The 25,323-nt window shown below is 33.8% G+C and overlaps 1 protein-coding gene and 3 non-coding genes across 4 annotated transcripts; all 4 read right to left on the bottom strand.

Moving 5' to 3' along the window:
* Window positions 1–10,903: 10,903 nt before the first annotated feature.
* On the bottom strand, window positions 10,904–10,978 carry LOC138382295 (small nucleolar RNA SNORD108). Its single transcript, XR_011233382.1, has one exon. It is a non-coding gene; the product is annotated as a small nucleolar RNA SNORD108 (small nucleolar RNA).
* A 1,469-nt stretch (window positions 10,979–12,447) lies between these two features.
* LOC138382286 (small nucleolar RNA SNORD64) lies at window positions 12,448–12,514 on the bottom strand. Its single transcript, XR_011233375.1, has one exon. It is a non-coding gene; the product is annotated as a small nucleolar RNA SNORD64 (small nucleolar RNA).
* A 2,027-nt stretch (window positions 12,515–14,541) lies between these two features.
* LOC138382296 (small nucleolar RNA SNORD107) lies at window positions 14,542–14,613 on the bottom strand. Its single transcript, XR_011233383.1, has one exon. It is a non-coding gene; the product is annotated as a small nucleolar RNA SNORD107 (small nucleolar RNA).
* A 2,558-nt stretch (window positions 14,614–17,171) lies between these two features.
* Window positions 17,172–23,643, bottom strand: SNRPN (small nuclear ribonucleoprotein polypeptide N). Its single transcript, XM_069465819.1, has 7 exons — window positions 23,584–23,643; window positions 22,030–22,181; window positions 21,177–21,288; window positions 20,553–20,705; window positions 18,068–18,206; window positions 17,593–17,718; window positions 17,172–17,505 (listed from the first exon to the last, which is right to left on the bottom strand). Exons 1-7 carry the CDS (start codon window positions 23,584–23,586, stop codon window positions 17,468–17,470), a joined length of 723 nt encoding a protein of 240 aa, XP_069321920.1. The 5' UTR covers window positions 23,587–23,643; the 3' UTR covers window positions 17,172–17,467.
* Between the last annotated feature and the right edge of the window lie 1,680 nt (window positions 23,644–25,323).

Here is a 25,323-nt window from a genome sequence, read left to right as displayed (position 1 = left end):
AAAAACCATTCACGATGGCCACTGGGAATAAAAAATTGAATACAACAGGCCAATACTCCCACGATGCTGATGGGCAAGGATGAAGACAGGCACAAATTGGTTCTCTTTAAAATTTCCTGTATTGTTTAAATGTTCATTTTTGAAATACCTTTTTAAAATTTCAAATGCAGAAAGTAGAAGCAGTCCTATCTTCATTTCTCTATATAGGACTGTTAAAACTTTGCCATCTTCTTCAAGACAATTTTCTTTTCATATAAATCATATATTCATTCTAGATTTTTGTCACATAGCAATATACAAATATGTATACTCTTTTAATTTCTACTCATGAATAAAATATTCAAAAGAAAATGTTCAAATAATCACCATTCTCATCATATTAAGAAGTATTAATCATTAGAAGGTATTCCCCATGTATAATTCATATATTTGTAATTAACTGTTAAATTTCAATTAGAAAAACAAGAGGCATATACACACACCTCTGTAAACTGGCAATTTGTTTTTGCTTATAGAAAAATGACATAATTTTAAATACCAATTTAGAAGACAAAAAAACACCCTTCCTTATAAGCATATTTTTTTACCATTAGAATTACATTCGTGTTGCATAAGCTATAATCATTACAATGTTTAGTAATGGATATTTCAGATATTCACATTATTATTTTTTTATACTCAACCTATAATGTATTTCTTCTTTCTAAATCTGAACAATTGGAATAGGTAAAATCCTAGTATTAAATTATAACACTTAAAAAATTTACATACTTTCAATTTGATTGTCATTGCCAAATTCCCATTTAAAAAAGATGTACTGATTAGTAAAATTTGGTCAATAGTGGATAGAATCATTCTAAGAAATTTTCTTCATTTACATTATAGGTAACAATGTATCTCCGATTATCACATAACATAAGTATTACAGGCAAGTTTTTATAAACAATCAGAAAAACAAAAAATAGTCATAACCACAATTGTTCTGTTCTCATATAGATGTATAAATATGGAAAAATATTAGAAAACAAATGGTATGGGACTGCTCATTATTTAACATAAAATTAGCATACATTTATATATAATATTCTAGAAATACGTGCAAGCTTAAAAGCCTCTTTTCCATAATTTATAAAATAAAAATAAATATAAAGCAGTAACCAAGAAATGAGGTTAATACCCTCAAAAAAGCTATATCATATCTATACCATTAAAACTAATTTTAGATGTGCACTGAACATACATTTATAATATGCATGCATTCATATAAATAAATTTGCAAAAAGTAAATATAGCAAAATAACAATGACTTTAGCAATCTTCTAACATTCAATGTATCTCTGAATTAAAATGACAGCTCCCTTTCCCTCTCATGTTTTCCTCATTCTTTTTAAAGATATTAACAAAAATATATGCAAGGGTTTTTGTTTCCTTATTTGTGTAAGGATACAATGCACACAAAGAACAATGGTGGCTGTTCTTATACATGAGACTCTGACATTTGGGAAGACATAGAGGCAATCTATTGCTGTCCCAAAAACTCACAAACACGGCCAATTATTAATTACTTGTGTGATACCAAAACACTTAGAGGAGTAAAATATGTTACAATGAAACATTTACAAATTTATACTTTGTTGAGACTCCATGCATCAAGAAAAGTTAGATCTTAAAAAAATGACATATGTATTTGTTATTTACAAAGTGTCTTGAATGTTGTCATGCAGTCCAAGTAAATATAAAACTGTATCATTCAAAGAGATAGAAGAAAATTCTGCTTATAAAAGACATTTGCTACAATGACTATAAAATTATATTTATATAATGCCCTGTCATCAATATAACTACAAAATTATGACTTAGGTTTTTTATGTGTAATGCAATCACTAAACAATGGGTAAAATATAATTTTTATTTCTTATGAGAATTTGAACTTAAAAATACATACCCTTAACTTTTTCCTTACCCTAAAATCCCAAAACAGATACCAAAATATGTATACAATAAGAAGCCCACAATTTTATCAATTTCATTGTGAAGACATTTCAAAACACAATGAAACCATGATATTTTACAATGACTTATTTACAAAAGTATACTTTGTGAGACTCTATACATCTAGAAAGACTAGATGTTAAAAATTAAAATTTTGTATCTATTTACAAAGTTGTCTTGAGTACTGTCATGCAACCAAGGGAACACATACAGAACTTTGTATAGTTCCAAGAGGTAGTATAAAATCTCTTTAAAGAAGTCATTTATATCTTGAATGTTAACAGTGAAAAGAAAAGAGGAAAAAGCAAAAGCAAAAGGAAAAGGAAAAGGAAAAAGAAAAGAAAAAGAGAAAGAAAAGGAAAGAAAAAAAGAAAAAGAAAGAGAGGACAAAAATAATTATGATATTAGGAAACTCAGTACTTCTATAGAAAGACAAAATGAATTTACATGGCATTTCATTATATATGCTATTCCTATCTGATACAGTGACAAACTATTCTTTCTAAGAGAACGGGGTAAATGCATAGTCATGTCATTTTCTCCTTCCAATATCCAAATTAATATATGATTAAGTTCTATATTGCTCATAAGCCTGTTTATCAATGATTTTGTTGCCACGATAATTGCCAAAGACAATAGTACTAACAAATTTACAATAAGGTATACACAAAAGTATACTCTGTGAGACTCTCAATACATCTAAGAAATATTGTTTAAAATTAAATATTACATGTGCCCATTATTTACAAAGTTGTCTTTGTTACTGCCATGCAACAAATCAACACAACCATGTAACAGAGATTCTATAAAATGTTCTTCTGAAAAATGAATTGCATCGTTAACCTTAGTACATCAGAGAAAATAAGATATACCCTTCTACAGAGGCTATTTTAACATAAAATGGGCCTGAACAGTTTAATAATTACAAATTGGTTTTCTAAATAAAAATGTGTAACAAAAAACACTCTATGTCCCTCTTTAACATGACAGCATGTATGCAATAACAAACATATAAGCTCAAAGATGTGCAAATAATTTGTCTTTAATAATCCCAACAATAAAATGAAAACTTACACAAAGGAGAAATAACAATCTACCATCAAAAGAAAAATGTTTCTAGCTCTATCATTCAATTTGTCAACTATATATATGTGTATTTTTTTAAGTTAACATGTTATAGAGCATCTATGATAAATAAATTGGTTTAATAATAAACCCAGGGAGATACCCACATAGAGCTCTTAAGTCATTCACAAAATTTAAACGTTTCAACTTATTGAGTACAGTTTAACAAAGTGATGTTTGCAATATATACATGTCCATAATGTCTATAAAACCAAAAAATAAAAATAAAGGACTATACACTCGTCCCTCAGTATCCGTGGGGGATTGTTTCCAGGAATCCCCAAGGATTATACAAATTCATACATACTCAAGTCTCTCACTCAGCCCTGCAGAACTCATGGATACAAAAACTAGGAGCTCCATTTATGAGGGTTCCCCATCCTCCCAATACTGTATTTTCCATCCCCATTTGGTTGGGGATGCGGAACCCCTCTACAGGAACCGTTTAAACCTACATTGTTCAAAGGTCAACTGTACATTACAAAATAGCCAACATCCTTCCCCATATCCCTCCCAACAAACAAGTGAATATGTAAAGAAGCTTGTGCCCTATATTTTTAAGTACAATATATTCACAAAATATAACAGAAATTTCTGCATATCTGAAAGGTAGATGACATATGTATATGTACACACCAGAAGCTTAATAAACCTCACCAAACACACCAAATGAAAAAAAAAACATATGGGTTAATATTTCTATTGGCAGAAGATCTTTTTCACCATCATATATAGTGTGTGTATGGTGGGTGTTTCTACATAGCTAGAAAACTCAGGTGTTATACAAGATGGTTGTCTATTATTGACATTGCAGCCAAATGCTCTCCACCTCTGCCCTCCCACCCAACAACTCAATAAACACAGGTAGAGACAAAGCACCAATTAGAATGCAATAAGAAAAAAAATCATATAACATATTTACAAATATGATCGGCAGTGTTTTCTACACTTTGAGAAAGAGTAGCCAATTTTAAAACTTCAAGAACCCCCAAACAAACAAACAAGAACCCTCAAATCCAAACCTAACAAATGCACAAAGATGTTACTCTATGGGAAAACAATGATTTTATCCTTTATAATGAAAATATATTTCCAAAAATATGACTGACAGAAATGGCATATTCAAAATTACCTTATACAATGACATTTATCTTCTATATACAAAGCAATGTAGTAACATACACTGCATAACCAAATAAATCCCAAATAAACATGGCCTATCAATCCAATTTAACAAAGTGTTTATGGCCTTTTTTTGTAGTTCACTATTAACACAGTATGTCTATCAACAATCTGTACACAGATGCTATAAAGCAAAAAGTAACATTTATCTCCATATATCTAGAAGCCATATAATATCCTCCAGAAACTTAATATTTCTATCCTATGTCTTAATAAGTGTTGCTTCATACACAGAGATATTAACTGTATATAAATCTGTATACACACACGTGTCAACAATCCCTATAAATGAAAGATCAAACATAATTTAAAGCAAACAGTCATACATAGTGATAATTTTATACACTATTCTAACAAAATCTCCCTTCAGCTGCTCAATTATTTCTATACACGTGTGATATGAATATGGGAGAGGACAATAGCTTCCATTGTATATATATATTTATAAAACATGCAGAAGTTATAGCTCCTATGCTTCAAAAAGCATAATAACCATACCTCCTATATACACATAGTAAAGAAGTATTACAGTGAGCAGGCCATGTTCAAAAAACTCAAGTTTTACATACCATTGCTAGCATCCCCATACAAACTTATAAATTGCCTCTACAAACAGAAAAATCTTAAATCAAAAACAATTCACTTTTAAAGTCAACTTCCATTGGCAAATGGAAATGTTTCTAACCTATTTGACCACATGGAGATTTTTCTGTTATTCAAACTGTACTTGTATACAAACCCATCTGAAAATAATAAACAAAGACCAACATTTCCACCATATTGCATGTCAGAAAAACACTGACATACTATATATATATATATATATATATATACACACACACACACAGAGAGAGAGAGAGAGAGAGAGAGAGAGAGATGGCTACATAGCATTACACTATTTTACCATAAGATCATTTTCTATTATATATACCACAACCTAAAAATTGAGCCCATACTATTGCATTTTGTAAACAAAAACAGTTCTATCCTAATAATTTATAGGTCTTTACACTGTTTATACAACTAGAAAATTAGGTGTTAAAAGTATTTAACACTGTAACATTACTTTCTATAGCAATATCCACCAGCACTGAATTAATGTTGAGAGGAGATAGTGAATTGCTGAATGTCAATTTAACAATCACACTGGCAATAGGAGATAAGTCTACTTATTTAAATCAAGATATTTACAAAATATATGTAAGACCTCCAACATATTTGCGTGGAGTAAAGCCTGGTGGGCATACAAAAACGGCCTCTGCACATATGCACACAGTACCCCAACACTCTCACGCTCTTATCTCCTAAAACCTTATATTTGCCTAATATAGACAAAGCTGTTACTCTTCTCATCAACAAACAAAATCATAGTCTAATAATTTAATCCCCTACCCCAAAATGCAAAATGTCAGCTGTCATTCTATTTTTGTTAAGATTTAGTAACATAGTCCCTTTGTCTCTTATATACAGAGCAATACAAAAGCCCACTCAAACCTTAGCATTCAACTGTTCATACAGGTTGTCCTCCTCTGCAATTCTATCATGAAAAGGAAATCTTATGCTATACAAATTTTAACATAAAGACCACTGACAAAATAACATCTACATCCATGACTTCCATACGTAGAGCAGTTTTAACAATATTACTTATTAACAATTGTATATATAAGTTCCCTTAGAAAAAAACTCTAACAATAATCCAAAGGATTTTTAATGTATATCACTCTGAGGTATTCTAAATGTTCTGTTTCTATAATCATATATTAAAACATTTCTACACAGCAAACTCATTGTTAGCGATATCTATATATCAAAAAAAAGTTACAAATTATATTTGGAAACTTCATATACTGTATTATTAGAGTCACATAAACAAGAATGACTTATTTTTTTCTGATTAACATGTTTCCCCATGTCTTCTTTTAGAAGCACTTAAAAAGACACATTCCCTTAAGTACTTAAAAAAATGAATAAAGAATTGTGTATAACTTATAAAGATGACCAAATAATTCCTTTCTAAAATCTGTTGCAGAAGAAAATCTTATTAAATATATGTGTAGAAACTTCCCTAGGAAACCAGCTATTTTATCACAAAAACCATTAAAAAAAGCTTAATAGATTCATGTTCAAAAATCTAGCTATCTTTGACTAAGTAGATTCCAACAAAGGTTAAGGAAAAAAAAAATACACAATAAAACTATCACATGTCTAATTTCATTCTCTGGCTCTCCTAAGGAACAATCAACAATTCATACGCATTCATCATTCAATGAGTATCTTATATATTCATTCAATACCATTATCCAAACACAATTTTCCCAAGTGTGTAAACAAACTCATAAGCTAAATATATCCAGAAAAGAATTTAATTTGAAGATTCAGAGCTGTTATACAATGCTAGCAGTCAGAAAAATAAATGATCTGTTTACTGCATATGCACATTAAGTGTCACATACACAAGGCTTTTACCAGTAAATCTCTCAAAGACAAGTAAACACTCCACAGCAAGAAAAAAAAAAAAAATCTTCAGTTTTTTTTTTCTTTCCAAGTCCAAAGATCACACAATAAAATATAAGTATTTTAAAGGCAATATGAAGTCCAGGACAGTATCAACCTGCATTTCTTTTTCCATAGGTTTTATAGCTGATGAATTGTCTAGCTGAATTTAAGAAGTGTTATCCTTCCTCTTCTTTCCACATATCCTGCAGGATTGGCTTGTCTACTTGAATTTGTGAAGATTAGCCCAAATATATCAAGTCTTACACATCTGAAATAATTCCAATTCAGTAGATAACTCTCTATACACTTGTCAAGCTGTGACTCAGACAGCATTTTTGGGAGGGATGTAGAGTGAGAGTTGTCTTGACGCTGTAGGAGCAGGCAAATGAATAGAGTAGATGACCTGGACAATGGTTCTACAGTGGAGCCCTGGCCAGATGTGCCTTAAAGCAGATTTCTGGATAGGGGTTTAGACTTCCATAGCATTATAGAAATAAAAGTGCTCCAGAAGCTCCAGGATTTATAAACTACAATTTTATCAGTGCAGGGGCAGTCACTCAGGAAGATAAATCCTGCTTATCTATGTCAATGGGGGGGAAAAAAAGCTTGCAAATCTACCCTAAGCCATCAAGTATTGCAATCAATGTTTCCTGCTGTACAAGTTTCTGGAGATTCCTAAGGACCAGAGGATGAGAATAAAGCACAGAAGGTAATAATCCAAATGTTCAATGCTTAACACTCCTGAAACATGCCAACTGCAGATTTATGAAGAAAACCTCATGAAGTTCATCACATCTTCCAAAAAACTGCTCTGCCAGACAGATGAATCTGAGGTTAGAAGCATGAAGACTGGTTGAAAGTTTGTGAATACAGCCAAGATGACAAAGCCCTCAGCTGGAGAAGTAGCTCCAAATCAGTCATCTAATAAAAAGAACAGTCTTTCCCATGTAGTAAGTTTCTGGAGGAAACATTCTGGTCCATCTTTTTAATGCTGCATTTGAGTCCATGAAAGAGAGCTGCTTACTTGCCTCCTAGCTGGCATTATCTTTTTACTCCTCTTTAAAATTGGCAGTCACATGTATAACATGTTTATGAATATAAATGAGTTTCAAATATTTCACATGTTTGCTTTCTGGTTATTTTCCTATTGAATTATCTATTCATGTTTGTCCATTTTCAGAAAAAAAAATTCAAAGTTTTCATTTTACATTGAGTTGTGCATCATATTTATGTATATTAAAGGAATAAACAGAATAAACAACCAATATATTTTTCCAACCCAAAAACAGGATAGATGCATTTTCACTTGTTTTTATGTGGTCAATTACTCTTACCCACTAACAAGTAAACCCTGTCTTATCCTCTCCAATAGCAATGCCCTCTTGATTTAGTACACAAAGGGTGAGTTCAAGTGTACACAGGCTTTTTTTTTTTTTTTTAACCTGTCAGATTTACTCTCCAGTGAGCTGGCCTGAATCAAGTGGAGACATCCAATAATAAACAAACTTTAGGGATACCCCTTTCTCTTTTAAACAAACTCCTCTTGTAAGAATCTCCTTAATTGATGAAATAGACAACTTTAGTTAAATGCAAGACAATCCCCCAATTCTCTGCTCCCAGCAATATGACACAATGAAATGCCATTGTTCTTGACCTAAACCCTAAGGAAGAATGAGAAAAAAAAAAAAAATCAAGGGTGAAGCTAGAGGCCAAACTTTGCTTCTACTCTATTAGAAGGCAAATTTCTTGTATCTTCTATTCATTCATGTATTGTTTCTACCAATAATTTTAATAATAATATATCAATGGAACAAAAATTGACTAGCCCCTATGCATATACTAGATGCCAATTACTATGTTAGTCCTTGAAGATAGAGTAGTAAAAAGAACACCAAGGCATTAATAGTTTTTTTTAATATATATAAAGGAAAAAATAACAAAAAAATTAGTCTACAGCCTCTTGGAACATTTTCAAATTTTGCCATGAAGGATTACTCAGTAAGTCAAGGCTTTTATAAAAGTATCATCATTGTGACTCTACCTAAATTTCTTAGCGATGGATTTTTTTGTTGTTACCTTGATATTGATTAGAGCCATAATTCACTCAATAGATAAAATACCTGGTCTAAATAAAATAATAAGATGCCACAGTGTCCAGCCAAGCTCATTAGAGAGGGTTATACATTATACAATAGATAATTAAAATAAAAAGTACAATGTCCCAAATTTGCTGCTAACTTACAATATAATTGTAATAACTCATTGTCAGAAAAATCATAAGCCACAATTTTTTTAAAACCCTCTGTGATTTCTTCTCATTTTATTCAGTCCATCCAAAGAAAGAAGTCTTCTTATTTGAAGTCTTGTTTTTTTTTGTTCAGCTGCTGTATCATGGAGAGTGACTCTGACTTGTCCTGAATATACCCATATTATTCAGCACTTCCAAACCTGGAGGAATCCCAATTAATATGCCTAATTTTACAAAGTTTCTAAGTAAAAGTAGATAGTCTATTATATACTATTTCCAAAGAGAAGCATCATCAGAAAACACTACTAAATTTCAAAAACCAAATACAGTCATTGGAGCATCTGTGGCCACACAATAATATATATGCTGAAATTCCTCAAGAAAACAGTATTTCCCAAACCCAACATACAGAAATTCATTCATATTGCCAGTTTATAACCCACTTAAAATGATCCAGAAGTGGATGCTTAATAGAAAACAAAACAAAAAATAAATAAAACAAAATATGCCTACTTACAAAGTAATGCAAGTTTTCAAGAGCTAAGTAACTAATGGTAAACACAAACTAGATTACCTATCCCTAAAATGGTATTAGGCAGAAATTACTATGTCTAGGAAATCAACACACTATTCATTGAGATCACATATACTCTTAAAATGTTATTTTTTAATTTATTGTTTCCTGGAATTCTTATTTCTTTCTCTTCTTTTATCTTAAGTGAATTTAGTTGAATTAAATTCAGAATTAGTTGAACTTAGTCAAATTTAGTTGAATTTGATTTTAGAATTGGTATAGTTGATTCACTCTTAAGGAAATTATCAAAAATAAGCTTGTTTCTTCATGTGAGATGCATTATGAATACTGGCAATTTGCTCTTAAAAATGATATATGGATTCATATTCCCAAGGAATTTATAGGACCGTTTATGCCCTCCCATGCATTTGGCCACAATGGTTACTATCAATCATTCCTATTTCTTAAAGCCTTGCAATAAAAATACAAATTAATATATTTAATAGTATTTGCATTGATATTGATTATTATAGATAACAACTTCCCCTCAAAAGTCCCTGGTCATTTTCACATTTATGTATACACTGTACTATGACACTTCCTTTTATTTTTCATGTCCACATAAATTGGTAGTCATGTTAATAAAATAGCACTTTCAGAAAAATCAGTGTTTCAACATCCTGAATATAACAACCGAGTTTTGTTCTCTAAGTGTAGTTCCTAGACCAGCAGTAACTAGGACTTGTTAAAAAAAAATCAACTTTTCACACACAGATTTACTAAGCCAATTAACTCTAAGGTTAGGACCCACTAGACTGTTTAACAGCCCTCCATGTGTTTCTGATGCACACTAAATTTTAATAACCACCAACTTAACCAAACCTGCCTAGAAATGTACAACTCGTTACTAATTCTAATAATTTAGCAAGAATAGACATTTGATTGCTAATCATAGCAATCTCAAGACATAATACAACCTACGTATGGTTACCTCAAGAATGGGAACAGAAACTAACATGCAAAATCTGGCTGAGACTCATACTCTGAAAGAAAATATAAATTGGCACGTAAATGATAATTCTGACTCCTAACCTACCTCCTACTGTTCCAAAATTTAAGCAGTACAAGCTTTCTTACTGGCAACAAATGACACACATTACTCTCAATTTATGTCTCCCTTCATGCCACTCAAGGACATGTCCCAACTACTTTAAACTTGGTTTCTTTCCTTCTTTTCCTCTTCCCATTCACCAATGCATTTAGCTTAGCTATCTATTGCTTCCATTCTTCTCACCAAATGACTTCTATCATAAATTAGCTTGGCTGGACCTCAGACCCCCTTTGACCTCAGATTCCATTTGCAAGAATGGAAACTGTCATCATCTGGTTCAAGAAATAATGAGTTTAATCATGAAAACACAATCCCCCTACCACTCTGCCCCCCCCCAAAAAAAAAACACAAAACAGTCATCTCTTCCACAAATTTTTATTTACAGAGGATTTTTCTTTCAGCCACCTGTGAAATATCATCCCACAAATGGGGTTACTTGGACTAAATACTCTAGATTGCACCAAACATCTCAAGGTCAAAGATCCCATGTCAACACTATACCTCAATACATCCCATACACATTCCTTCCCTTTCTCATTCAACTGCTTGCTTCTAATCTAATTAATTTAGTACAAAGCAGGTAGATCACTTTTCTCAATTCATTCTGCTTATTGCTACTTTCCTGGATCAAGAACTCTAAGAGAAATCAAACCAATCTGAGAGGTTATAAATACACTATGTTTCTAGCACAAAAACAGGGACTGGATAAAGGAAAAAACTACAAAACAACCTGCCTACCTTATTTTTTAAAAGAATGTTCATTTTTCTGAACCCCAACAGCTTTTTAGTATAAACCAGTCAATTCTTATTTGGTCACACAGTATCAACACCCACGTCATTTATTAATATGTACATACATATTATGTACATACACAAATACATAACACACATACAGACCTTTAAACTAGTTAAGATGACTACTTGAGGATAACATCTTGCTATATTCAGCTGTTGATGGTATATTTTTATACAGGCTTTTCCTAAATTGCCTGTTTACTCACTAAACCTCCCTCATAAAAGCAAAACAGAAGCACAAAATCATAGAATGCCAATCACAGATAACAAAAGACCTATGACTTACATAAGCAAAAATAAAGAGCCTAGAATAATGTGAGATCAGAGGCATCATTTAAGGAATGCATGGTATTTAGTATATCATTTCACCTGGGCTCAGCATCAGAAACTGCAAAATGCCAATTTCATTCCCTTAAATGAATCACATAGAGTCAAAACCTTTAAAACTTCACCTATGTTTTGCCAAGATAAAGAAAATGGTAACTTAAGAGTAGAATTAAAGTAATATCTCTAAATGTGACTTTAGCATTCAGCAAAAAATATAAATTAAGTCTCATCTTAGACCAAAGCAATGTCTCACCAACATGCTAACAGTTTCTCATTTATGTGATAAATGGAGAAGCTTCCTCATAATGGTAGGAAATATGATCAAGAAACTTTCATACAAGGTTGGACAGGGTGATGATAATAATGGAGGGAAAATCCATACTAGCTTCTAAGTCCTTACCCTCTTGAAGTTATCACTTGAAGTGCATAGTGGAAAAAGCAAAGGTAAGGTATGTCAATGCTATGAACAGACACTATACAAAATGAAACTTGAACTAACAGATCTAGAACCAACTTTCCTTATTGCACTGAAAAAAACCTACAGTGTCATTCTCCTTAACCTGCACAGTACTGATGGGGAAAAGCTTGTGAAATTTACTAAGTACTGATATTCAGAATATTTGTGTCCTGAGTCCTTAGATTAATACTTAGGCTGGACTTCAGAGTAATCACACTGAGCCTTATTTCATCATGCTCATTAAACACAGCTCATCATAAATCCAGCCAAGGTCTTTCCTAAGATCTTTCCCAATAACTAATACAACTATGTAAAAGGATTAATACCTTCAAACAGTACACCTCTACCCATGGGACAGTCTCTGGCCTGGGAGACAATATGACAATGGATATGAAACAGCAAAAATCATTCAAGTGACACAAAAGTAGGGAGAAAATGTGAAGGAAATATAGTTCATTTCCACAAGCAAATTGTCCAATGAAATGAAATGGAAATATCCTAATGTCACCACAGAGAGATATATTACCAACAAATTGCTATTCTCCCCAATAACTTAATATAAATCAATTTAAGGACATAGAGTACATAGAAAATTTCCAGCAAAATATTCGAGAGTTAAGTATAAACAAATAGTATAGAAGAACAAAGGAGGAGGATGGGCAACAAAATCAAGGCTAGCTGAACAGATGAAGCATACAGTCCAACAAAAAGATTCTGAAGGAGATCCAAGCTAAATTCTAGCATCTCTGACACAAAGAACCAAGGTTATAGGGTAACACAATCCAAATTTTAGGGAAATAACAACTCATACTACTTTTCCTGAAGCATATCTCCTGATAGACATGAAATTACCGATTTCTGGAACTATATCCTTTCAACTCTATTTTTTTTTTACTAAAGAACAAATGATCTAACATAAAATAACTCTGGAAATAGCTGTACAAATACATTATATATAAGAAGGGAAACAGTCCAAACAATTCAGATGTACAATTACCTACCCCTCTAGGTCACTACAATGTTATCATAAGTCATGAAATACAAAATGATTCACATTAAAGAAACGTCCAATTGAGCTATGAGGATCCTTCAATCTTGGGCATTTAGTATGGAACTCACTTTTTACATATAATCATGCTCAGTTAAGGAAATTAATTCAGCCAATCTTCTCCTAGTAACCATTTCTATTCCACATTAGTTCTTAAAATCATAGGCAAGTAGGCATTATATTAAAAAAGTTGATTCCAATGCCCGAGAGATGATGCTGAAAGTAGAAGAAATAGTAGAACTGTTTCTTCTTGTTTACATCCCCCTCCTTTGCTCTAAGACCACCTCATCCCTTTATCAATACATACATTTAAAACACTCCCCACTTTACCTTCTGTTAGCTTAACAAACATATCCTCAGAACTTTATTTCAAATACTGCTCTTTAAGTGCAACCCATCTCACTATGCAACAGAGGACTTCTCATTCCTGTAATCTCAAGTGGCAATTATTGATTTCTACCTTTTACCCAAAAATAACAAAGACATGCCTCAAAATAAACTATAAATATCATGGCACAGTATCAAACAAAGTGCCAGTAAATGGTAAATAGTTCAACCAACCTCTATCTAGGAATGGCTGACTACTGCAGTGTGTAAGAGAATGCAGTCAGATATCAGATAGGCCTAGATTCTAATCAGACATTCTATCACAAGAAAGTAACAGTAAAATACCTACGAACTTGTCTTCTAACATAAAAAATTTAGTAATGCTGCCGCATTCATTCATTTAGGATTTCTTAAACATCTACTGTGTAATGGGCTCTGTACAAGTTGATCAACTACAGATAACTTAAGGAAAAAAAAACACACGAAATCAAGTATCCTAAACGCCAACAATGTTCATGTGAAGGCATATACCATACTCACTGTGTTCCATAGTATATGCTCCATAAATATTATTCTTCCTTCTTCCTGGACATCACTTAGAACCCTAGAACTCTGGCACTTTTTTTAATCCAAGTGTAGTCTCATTTTAACATGTCCTTGTTTATGTCTCAACAGATGCCTGTTGCCTTCTGTGATCCAAGGGTTAAGTTTCCTTTTAGCTTTCAACAACATACAAAGTATAGAAAAAAGAAAAAAGAATAAACTCAGAATATCTGTGAAAATAAAGGATATGCGAGGAACTGTCAAAGTGCAATACTACACCTGCCATTTCTAAGTATTAATGCTTTCACATGTCAAGCTAAGATTTTCTGTTGAAAATCTTGAAATCTGAAAGTCTAGTGAGGCACATTGACTGGATTTCAGTATCGTTTTAAGCTCAAGTTTTGAAATCATTTTGTTCAGACAAGGTCCTATGTCATCATGAACCTAGCCAAGGCCTCTGAAATATACTCTTACTTTTCGTTACAACGTTATTTTACCTGAGTGGTTTATGTTTTTTTCCTAAAAGCAGCTAATATGATTTTCAGCCTCGTTGTGACACTACTGGTTAGGATCCACACGTCAGAAAATTCAGGATCAAATTCTCTCTTCCTTTCTGAGTCATCAAACTAAGTGGGCAAAAGAGTATTACATGAGTCTGAAAAAGTTGCAACATACAAATATTGCATTTAAGGTTTAGATGTCTTTCTCCCAATACAAAAAAACTCATGAAAATATACCTTGCTTTATTTCATAAAATTCATATACCGAGCATTACTATGTACATGGACAGGACCAAGGGAACCAGAATGTAAGTATGAGTAAAGCTGAACCTAGCAATGTATCACCAACTGGCTAAAACACATTTGAAAATTTCACCTCATAGAGACTATAACTAACTACTTGCTGAAATCAGTCAAGGTGATATCTGAGATAAACATACTAGGTTAAAGTGTGTTTTCACTAATCTTTGATAAGTGATTATGAAAATTTCTAGACAAGTAGCACTATTATCACATAATTATGTAAATCAGTTTCTACTTGTAATATTCTATTACAAGAGCTTGTAATAAAACACCAGTATATTAATTGGAAGACTTCTATAACTTGACATCATAATATAATTAAGAACTAAAGAGTTCACAAAAGCATGAGATTCCCAAGTAACTTTTGAAATCCTTTTAATACCAAAACCAGCTTACCTATCATAAAAACACAGAACACCTCAAATATTTCATAACCTATGTTAAGGCAGCATAACTACTATATCCCAGAATTCCATTTCAAAGTGTTCTGCAAACCACAATGAAAACATATACCAAATATGATATGCAACATGAATGTATTTATGGATTCAAGAGTTAATAAAATATGTTTATCAGGAAATCAGAAAGTTTTTGCCCAACCATGTTCTAGATGAGAAGAACATTCCAGATTTGAATGTCAGAATATAGGATGATTTCTAGGTAATAACACCAAGCATCAACTCCAAAGAATGTTATGTTGATGTATTCCTAATGGAATCCTACAGAAGCTTAAATCTATCAATCCATAACAAAATATTCACACACCTATCTTAAACCCCACTCAACTGTATTAAAATCTATGTCCCAAGTTGTCTTGTATTATATAACTCACAAATAATCAAGGTTCTCAAAAAGTCCAGTAACTGTCGGGCATAAGACAATGGTATTATCACCAACCAGAACAGCTATTAGAGGCAGGCATCTTACAGAATCTCGAGTTTTATACTCACCTTCAATTTGCAAAACAGGTCATCTTTAGTCAAAGAAGCATTAAAAACAGGTTTTCCTCAAATGTGCTACATGATCACTCATGCCAAAATCCCACGGCCATCCATATCAGTAGACATACTCAAGGAAAAATGCGTCCCTACCAAAAACAAAAAAGTGCCACAATTAATAGTAGCCCCAAGAGCAGACTGGGTAGAAAATACAAGTCTTTATATACCACCCACACATATCTGAAAAAAGTGATGTCATTTGGCTACGTTATGCTCCTTACCTGAAAATAGCCATTAATTCTGGAAACAACTCTGGAAGAGACCATATAAAGTTGGTGACAGCAATTGTAATCACTTTAATAATTCCTTTCCTTTTTATGACTACAACTTGCAAGGACATGACTTAAAAGATGGAAAATGCAATATATATACAACCACTGCTGGTAAATTCAAAAGAAAAACAAAATTATAATCAGTCTACCAGTGTTTTATTATGGAGCTAACACCAATCTCTAACAGTAGTTCTTGACAAGCTAACTCCTATAATCAATATGGATAATTCATTCACTGCCTTAGCAGCAAATCTCTTCCCTTTCCCCTTCTAAAAATTACGTCTTTGTTCAATAACTAACTTAAACTGGACCTAGATAGTAGGGCATTCCTTAACTGTTTACCTCACAGGGCTTGCCTACTCCCAAGCACTCCCAGTACATACCAAGTGATGCAGTCGGGTATAATCATAATTTGTACTTTAATGTGCCAAATGTATTTTAGGGTCTATGTTATCTTTATTACAAGTAATACAATGTATAATCTCAAATATGCAACCCCCTACCTCCCAGTACCTAGGCTCTGCCACCACTCATTTAGTAATTAATAAATATTTACTCACTGGTAGAGAATGTTTATTACAGTATCAGGGTCTCTATTCTGTTCACAGGGCACTGTAAAAGCTAATCAACTGAAGTTCCAAGTTCCACAGAAAGAACAATTTCAAGTTCCAAATGCTTTGATTTAATGAGCGTAAGTCTGATTCAGTACCACAATTTCCTAAGTACATAAATGGCCTTACAAACAAGGCCTTTCATCCCATCCCCCGTCCCTTCAGATAATTTGCATAGTTAAGTGAGAGGCAGGAGACCACTTATGAAGCACCACAACCACTTAAATCCCCTGGTCATGAGTTGCCTTATTTGTAACTGTTATTAAACAACACCAGTCAAAGCACAAAGTGAAGGGTTAGGAAGCAGGAACAAGGATCACAACCATTTAATCCTAAGAATTAAAGAGAAAACAATTTGAATGAATTGCTTAATAGGATTTCCCTCATCCACAATTATCTTCAAGACCAGAAAAATCCCAGTTTTCATACTGACCTCAACACAACAGGCAAAAGAAAAAAAAATGTACAACAGTACCTCACAGTTTAATTGCTCTATGCATTTATTATTAGCTATCATTAATGCAGAAAGGGGACAGAAAGCTCACAAACACACTACACAATTTCACAAGACACATTGCAGGGGAAAAAGTGACTGAGATGAACAGTATCAGTATCCTAGGGTCTAGGCGGACGCATTCCTGGGGGAGGTGGACCTGAAAAGAAAACAGAAAGAGTTAAAAAAAGATCATGTAAGTATTCAGGGGCCTGGCTGACCCATTGAGCCCTATGCTCCCACTTACCTCTAATTCCTGGTGGAGGGGGTCTCATTCCTGGAGGGGGCATACCTATTGGCGTCCCTCGAGCAGGGGGAAGCCCAATTGGTGGGCCCATGGGTGGTCTCATACCAGGTGGAGGAGCCATAATGCCTACAAACAAAAATGGCAGAAACAAAGGCCCCATAAATTGTCTCAGGAAAGTTGTTAGAATTTAGCCCAAATAATCCTTATAGAAATAAGTCCAGACAACAATGAGAAGGTCAAATCATTTCTCTTTGACCGTTCCTCCTGTATAACATCCCCAGCTCAAAACAGTCCACAGCCTTTAATTAAAAACCAGTGTCTGAAAGAGAGAAACATATTCCCCAAATTCCTTAGGCACTTAGGCTGCAGCTTCATTCCTTATTTTCTTAGTCAATGTCTTTTTAATCATCACTTGCTTAAGATGATATAATCTCTCACCAGAGACTCAAATTCTTCTTGTTCACCAATCCCTTACCTGGAGGTGGTGTTGCTCTGCCTACAGGTGGGGGTGGGGTCCCTCGTCCTGGGGGGTACTGGGTTGGGGCTCCAGCAATGCTGGCAGTAGCAGCAACAGCAGCAGCTGCCACAGTGCCTCTTCCCTGTGGAGTCATTACCTGAGGAGGCACGGCCATAAAGTCAGTGAAAGTGAGTAACAACCTCACATTATTCAAACACAGAAAATAAGTGGTATATATGAACTATTATATGAATAATTATTGCAATTTTGCATTTCATTCAGTTTCTCATATTTTAAAAAAAGCTTGGCACAATACTATCTGACAAGCCCTTTTGCCTTTTCTCAGCTCTGGCATATCCATCCAAATTCTCTTTACTTACCAAGTAAGAGTGGCAAGTTAATCTTATCAAAGTACTTTAGTCACCCAATGACCATATGCTGCTTACACATTATGACATGTACACTTAGGTAGTTAAACATTATACTGAATGGGGAAAAAATTGGGAGCATTCCTGTTTAGAACACGAAGCAGACAAGGTTGCCCACTGTCACCACTTCTATTCAACATAGTGCTGGAAGTCCTCATCAGAGCAATCAGGCAAGAGAAGGAAATCAAGTGTATCCAAATGAGGAAAGAAGAGGTCAACCTATTGCTCTTTTCTGATGATATGATCTTATATCTAGAAAACCCCAAAGATTCTTCCAAGAGACCGCTGGAATTGGTAATAAATTCAGCAAAGTCTGAGGTTACAAAATCAATGTACACAAATCAGTAGCATTCCTATACACAAACAACATTCAAGCTGAGAATCGAATCAAAGACTCAAAACCCTTCACAATAGCAACAACAAAAAAATAAAATATCTAGGAATATATTTAACAAAAGAGGTAAAAGACCTCTACAGGGAGAACTACAAAATACTGAGGAAGGAAATTGTAGAGGACATAAAGAAATGAAAAAAACATAGCACACTCATGGATCAGCAGAATCAACATTGTTAAAAGGTCAATACTATCCAAAAGTGATTTACAGATTCAATGCAATCCCCATTAAAATACCAATGTCATTTTTCTCAGGTCTAGAAAAACTAATTCTATACCTCATATGGAACCAGAAAAAACCCTGTATAGCCAAATTAACCTTAAGAAAAAAGAACAAATTGTGAGGCATCAATTTACCAGACTTCAAGCTGTATTATAAGATTATAGTAACCAAAACAGCATCGTTTTGGAACAAGAACAGAGACATCAACCAATGGATCAGAACAGAGAATGCAGATATAAAACCATCCTCATATAGGTTTAAGTCTATTATCTAAGGCATGAAACTATAAGAATTCTAGAAGAAAATGTTGGAAAAACTCTTACAGATACCAGACTAGGGAAAGAATTTATGAAGAAGACCCGAAAAGCAATCACAGCAACAACAAAAATAAATGGGACCTGTTCAAACTAAAAATCTACTGCACAGCCAAGGAGACAATCAATAGAGCAAATAGACAACCTACAGAATGGGAGTAAATATTTACATGCTATATATCTGATATACCTGATAAACAGAATCTACAAAGAACTCAAGCAAATCCGCAAGAAAAAAAATCAAAGAACCTCATTAAAAACTGGGCAAAAGACATGAACAGAAACTTTTCAAATGAAGATACACTAATGCCAACAAACATACGAAAAAATGTTCAATATTTCTAATCATCAGGGAAATGTAAATTAAAAACACAATGAGATATCACCTAACTCCAGTGAGAATGGCTCTTATCAAAAAGTCCCAAAGCAACAGATGCTGGCATGGATCCAGAGAGAAAGGAACACTTATACACTGTTGGTGGGACTGCAAACTAGTACAACCTCTGGAAAGTAATATGGAGACAACCTCAAAGAACTAAAAGTAGACCTACCATTTGATCCAGAAATCCCACTACTAGGTATTTATGCAAAGGAAAAAAAGACATTTTATAAAAACGACACTTGCACTCGAATGTTTATACCAGCACAATTCACAGTTGCAAAGATGTGGAAACAACCCATGTGCCCATCAATGCATGAGTGGATTAATAAAATGCAGTATATGTATACCATGGAGTACTACTCAGCCAATAAAAAATGGTGAACTAATATCTTTTGTAACAACCTGGATGGAAGTGGAGACCATACTTCTAAGTATCACAGGAATGGCAAAACAAACACTGCATGTACTCAATACTAAGCTGGAACTAATTGATCAACACTTAAGTGCAGATATACAAGTAAATAAAACTTCAAGGAAATTACCTAGGTGGGGAGTGGAGGGCATGGGTAAATTCATACCTAACTGGTACAAAGCACACTATCTGGGTGATGGGCACACTTACAACTTTGACTCAAGTTGTACAAAAACAAATTATGTAACCAAAATGTACCCCCATAATATTCTGAAATAAAAAATAAATACATCTCCTTAGGCTCTGGTCACATTCTGCCAATAAAATAAAACCCTCTCCTGGTTTCTCACCTGCTGGGATGGTCCCCCTACTCCTCGGACTGGGCCTGCTAATCCAGCAGGAGCCTGTGGAATTGGTACACCAGCTGGTACTCCTCTGCCAGCTGCCCTACCAACTCCAGGGCCTCCTGCAGCTCCAGCAAGTGGTACCCGAGCAATGCCAGTCTGAAAAAAGAAAATTTATAGCTTAAAACCAAACAATTTATCCAAGTTCTCAGTAGTTCTATTCATCAAAGTTTACTCCTCCCCACCATCTTCACATGCCACCTATCTCATATTATAATAGTTCAGTATTCAAAGTAATAAGTAAGTGTAGTAGCATGGAAATACCCTGCAGATTCCTAAAATGCCCATATTTGCCGTATTGTGAGGACATATATTTTTATAGCCATACTAAGAAAAAATAAATTGGCAATCTTATCCTTATCTATGTAATGCCCAGCATATAGAATAACTCACCAAAAACCCTTAATCCCTAAAAGTACAGACAACCAAGAACTGACATCAAATGCTATACACATTTTCTTTGACAAATGTATACTGTGCTGTGCCTCCATTCTGCCCTGACTTGAGACATATCAAATAATAAAATGTCCTTCTACATTTAAGTTCTTTCCTGCCCTACATCTTCCTTACATCTTTGGGGGGTGGCCCCTCCACAGTCATGGATACCAAGTTCTCCCCACGCAGCAACACCAGACCCAAAACCCGCTTTTCTTCACGCTCTGGCTGCTTTGCATTCTTTGGCCTATAAATCAGAAGTAAAATATAGTCACATAAATTTTATTGATCGTTAGATCACTCCCTCACCAGAATATTTATAGAACATCATGAAGTATCAATGAAGACAATAACTGATGCCATTTAAATAGTAACTGAGTTGTGACCAAAAAATAAAAAACAAAAACACCTCTAGACTCATGTAATATACAAGGATAAATAGTAAAAGCTCTCTTCCCATCTAACTTCAGTCTTTTTTAGAATGTTCCTTTGATGTTACACCATAGCAGAACTAATTTATTTTGTAAAATGACATGTCTAAACCTTTTAAGATAGTAAAAATTGAAATCTTAGTTTTCATATTAGGATGGAAGATACATTTTAAAAAAAATGTTTAATGAAATAACTAAATCTTAATCACGGTGGATCCAGAACTGAAATAAGGAAATGGGAACCATAATAAACAGAAAAGGGATATCAAATTATAACCATATCCCAGCTCTTATACCATTAAGAACAAGTCTCTATTACAACCAAGATTTCTTTAGTCTAAGACTGTAACAGAAGCAAACCAATTAATAACAAGTTTCTCAATTTGTAAAATAAATATAACTTGCTATCACATTACACAGTTTTATTCCTACTAAATCAATGATTGTTTCCACAAACTTCAAATAGTTTAGAAGCAAAGACTCTGACCTAATTCCAGCTCTGGCCTTCCCTTCCCACAGCTTCTACCCCCCATTACCCAAACCCAACCTGGCCTTACTTGATCTTCCTGAACTCATCACAATCACAGAGGATCAAATTCATATGTTTGTCAAAAGCCTTAAAGGTACCAATGAAGATTCGGCCATCTTGCAGGATACATCTCATTCTATAGTCAATGTGCTGCAGCATCTTGCTACTCTTGCCCACAGTCTGGAAGTAGTAAGATGATAGTCAATGATAAGCTTGTCAATGATAAGTCAATGATAAGCAGCCTCCTCTTCTAAATTTCTCCCATTTCTTACCCACTCCTACACCAATCCAAATCTGGTTTCCATAACTAAATAAATCTCCTCTCCTTTTATTCAACATTCCTCCAAACTTAAATACTGGACCAAATTTGGACCCAGAAACACTATACTTCTCTAAATGTGAAACTCTGTACTTCTCAAAACCCTGGGCAGTATTCCCATCATGGTAAAAAATTAAAATTCCTCCCAAATAGTGATCCCTGAGGCCAGCTCCCTTTTAGAACTGTAATTTTAATCCTTGTCTTTTCCTTTTCCAATTCTAATCCTAAATCTCACTTCCTAATCCACTTGAATATGTGGACTATTTTCTTTTACCCCTGGACAAATTCCTACATCACTTAAAAACTTTACAACTCTTGTCAACTCAATGCAAGTATAATGCACTAATTCTTACTTCTCCTAAGGACTGTCAGTTCCATCATACCCACAACCCTATTATTCAGAACTTTGGATCAGTGTTTCTCTACCTTCTTCCTCTTTCATTCGTTTCCCTTAGGCATCATTCTAGATTTTTATACTAATCACCCATACTTATGAAATTTTAATATGCAGACATGATGTGTCTTTATATATAATGTGACCCTTTGAAGGACCACAAAGCATTATAAAGCCTAAGGTGTTTTTTTTTTTCACATCTCAAGCACCAATTTTCACCCTCATGGGGGCATTTATCCTTCTCTTTAAGAAAGCATGCTCTAGATCGTAGCCCTCAACCTTTTTGGCACCAGGAACTGTTTTCATGGAAGACAACTGTTCCTCTGACTGGGAAGGGAGAAGGGACAGTTTCAGGATGATCCACGCACATTACATTTATTGTGTACTTTACTTCTATTATTATTACATTGTTATAATGAAATAATTATATAACTCACCATAGGATGGGGACACCTGCTAGATTATCCACTCTTCTTACTCAACTAAACTTAAACCAAATAATCTCTATTTAGGATGCTGTCTCTCTCTCCAGACTTCTTTTCTCCTCAAGCCCAAGCCCCTCAATTTTCAAAGTGGTCATTGGGTCCCCCATCTGCAGGATGGTCCCTTGCAACTGCAATAATGACTAAAAACTCCTTCTGTGTCTTCTCACATCATAAAACATCTTTCAGGATGGTTTCCAAACCTTTCTTAACAGTGCACCAGACATTGCTCATCCCCAGTTGTTACTCAATGCAATGAGAATCCATCTCCACAAATATATCCTTATTTCTAACATTCAGAACTCAAAATCATCCCACATACTGGCTAAATAGTCTTGTGGACCTTTAAAGCAGCTTCCCACCCCTCTGCCTTAATGTACATCTTACCATGATTGCTGTTCCACCAAATCTGATGTCCACAGTTAAAATTTCTTGATCTTTAAGACCTAAGGGAAGGCTATGGATAAAGGTATGATGCAGATTCTCCTAGAAACAATGCAAGCTGGGCAGAAGCTTCAAACAGTAGAGGGAGCCTGCAGAGGAAAGCATGTTATAGCTGCACTGCAATCTACCATGTTTTAAAAAAGGCAAACAATGTGGCACAAAAAGCACAACAGACATGTTTATAAACATCCTTCCTCTCATGTCCCCATACCCACACCAAACACATACCAAATTTTACTAGTTTCTCATCGTAATTCCCACATTTGACACACCTAGGATTGATGAAATTCATTGTATTTTATTTTACCTAGTAATTGTTTCAAAAAATATCAAAAAATAAGTTTCACTTTCCAAAATTTAATATCTTCTTTTCTATTCTTATTTAAGGTAATGCTTAACTTTTTCAAAGTTAACACCAATTCATCTCTACACCAACACCTCAATTACTCCTTACTTCAAACTTTTTCCTTTTTGGCTAAACCATTTAAATATTTTCAACTGTAATGTTTTCTCTCTTCTCCCTAAAGCCCCTTCAAAATGTTGCTAAGTAATCTTTCCTCACCAAGAACCAACTTTATTAAAATGTGTTAGGTGTTTTAGTCATGTGTGCACATCAGTGTACTTGTACAAACCTAGGTAGAACTTACTACACATCTGGGCTGTATGACATATGTGTGTGTGTTTATATGTGTGTGTGTGTGTATATATGTATATATATATATATATATATGCATTGCTCCTAGGCTACAAAGCTGTACAGCATGTTACTGTACTGAATACTGTAGACAACTATAACATAATGGTATTTGTGTATCTGAACATATCTAAACACAGAAAAGGTACAATAAAAATGTGATATTATAATATTTTCCCCTGTCCTGAAATAACGCAAGCAGATATAATCTTATGGGATCACCATTATATATCCGGTCTGTCATTGACTGAAAAATCATTATGCAACACGAGACTGTACTCAAACATGCATAACAATAAGCTATCATTTTCCCTATTACTTTAAAAAATGCTAAATATAATAACCAAATGTAGATAGAATTGTTAAGGGTCTCAAAGTGCTGATCATACTAATTAAAAACTGAAACATGAATTCTGAAACATGAATTATATTAGTTTTGAACAGGAATTTGTATTTAGGCATAAAAGGAGTAATTAAAAAAACTGATGTAATCACACATTTAATAATGGAAAAATTTCCAATAAGCTATTTCTCCACTGTTTCTTATAGAGACAATTTGTAAACAGCAAAGTAAACTGTTTAGGTAAATTCTAAATTATCTACTTCAGCATGTGAAAATGAAATCAATAAAATAATGGTTATGAACTACAGGTTCATCAAAAAAATAAAGTGAAAGAAAGTTTTGAGGATATTGTCTCCATGTGGAACTGTATGTCACTTGACCAAAAGAGAACAAAATGGTACAAAAGTATTATAACAGTGCATTCAGTAAAGGTATAAGATGTAGAATAGATGTTTCCCTGACACTCCCAAAATTTGATAGCAGTTGAACACATTTTATGAGAACTTGGAGGGTAGCACATTGTATTAAAAAATTCCTGATCATTACTCTGCATATCTACCAACCTTTGTTTTCTACATAAGAACTGCCATGCATCCTTTGTGCAGCTTTTCCCTAGAGACAATCTAACCATAGCCTCAATACCACA

The sequence above is a fragment of the Eulemur rufifrons genome, chromosome 3 (assembly GCF_041146395.1).
Source record: "Eulemur rufifrons isolate Redbay chromosome 3, OSU_ERuf_1, whole genome shotgun sequence".
Classification (NCBI taxonomy): Eukaryota; Metazoa; Chordata; class Mammalia; order Primates; family Lemuridae; genus Eulemur; species Eulemur rufifrons.
This window is presented reverse-complemented; position numbering and strand designations above follow the sequence as displayed.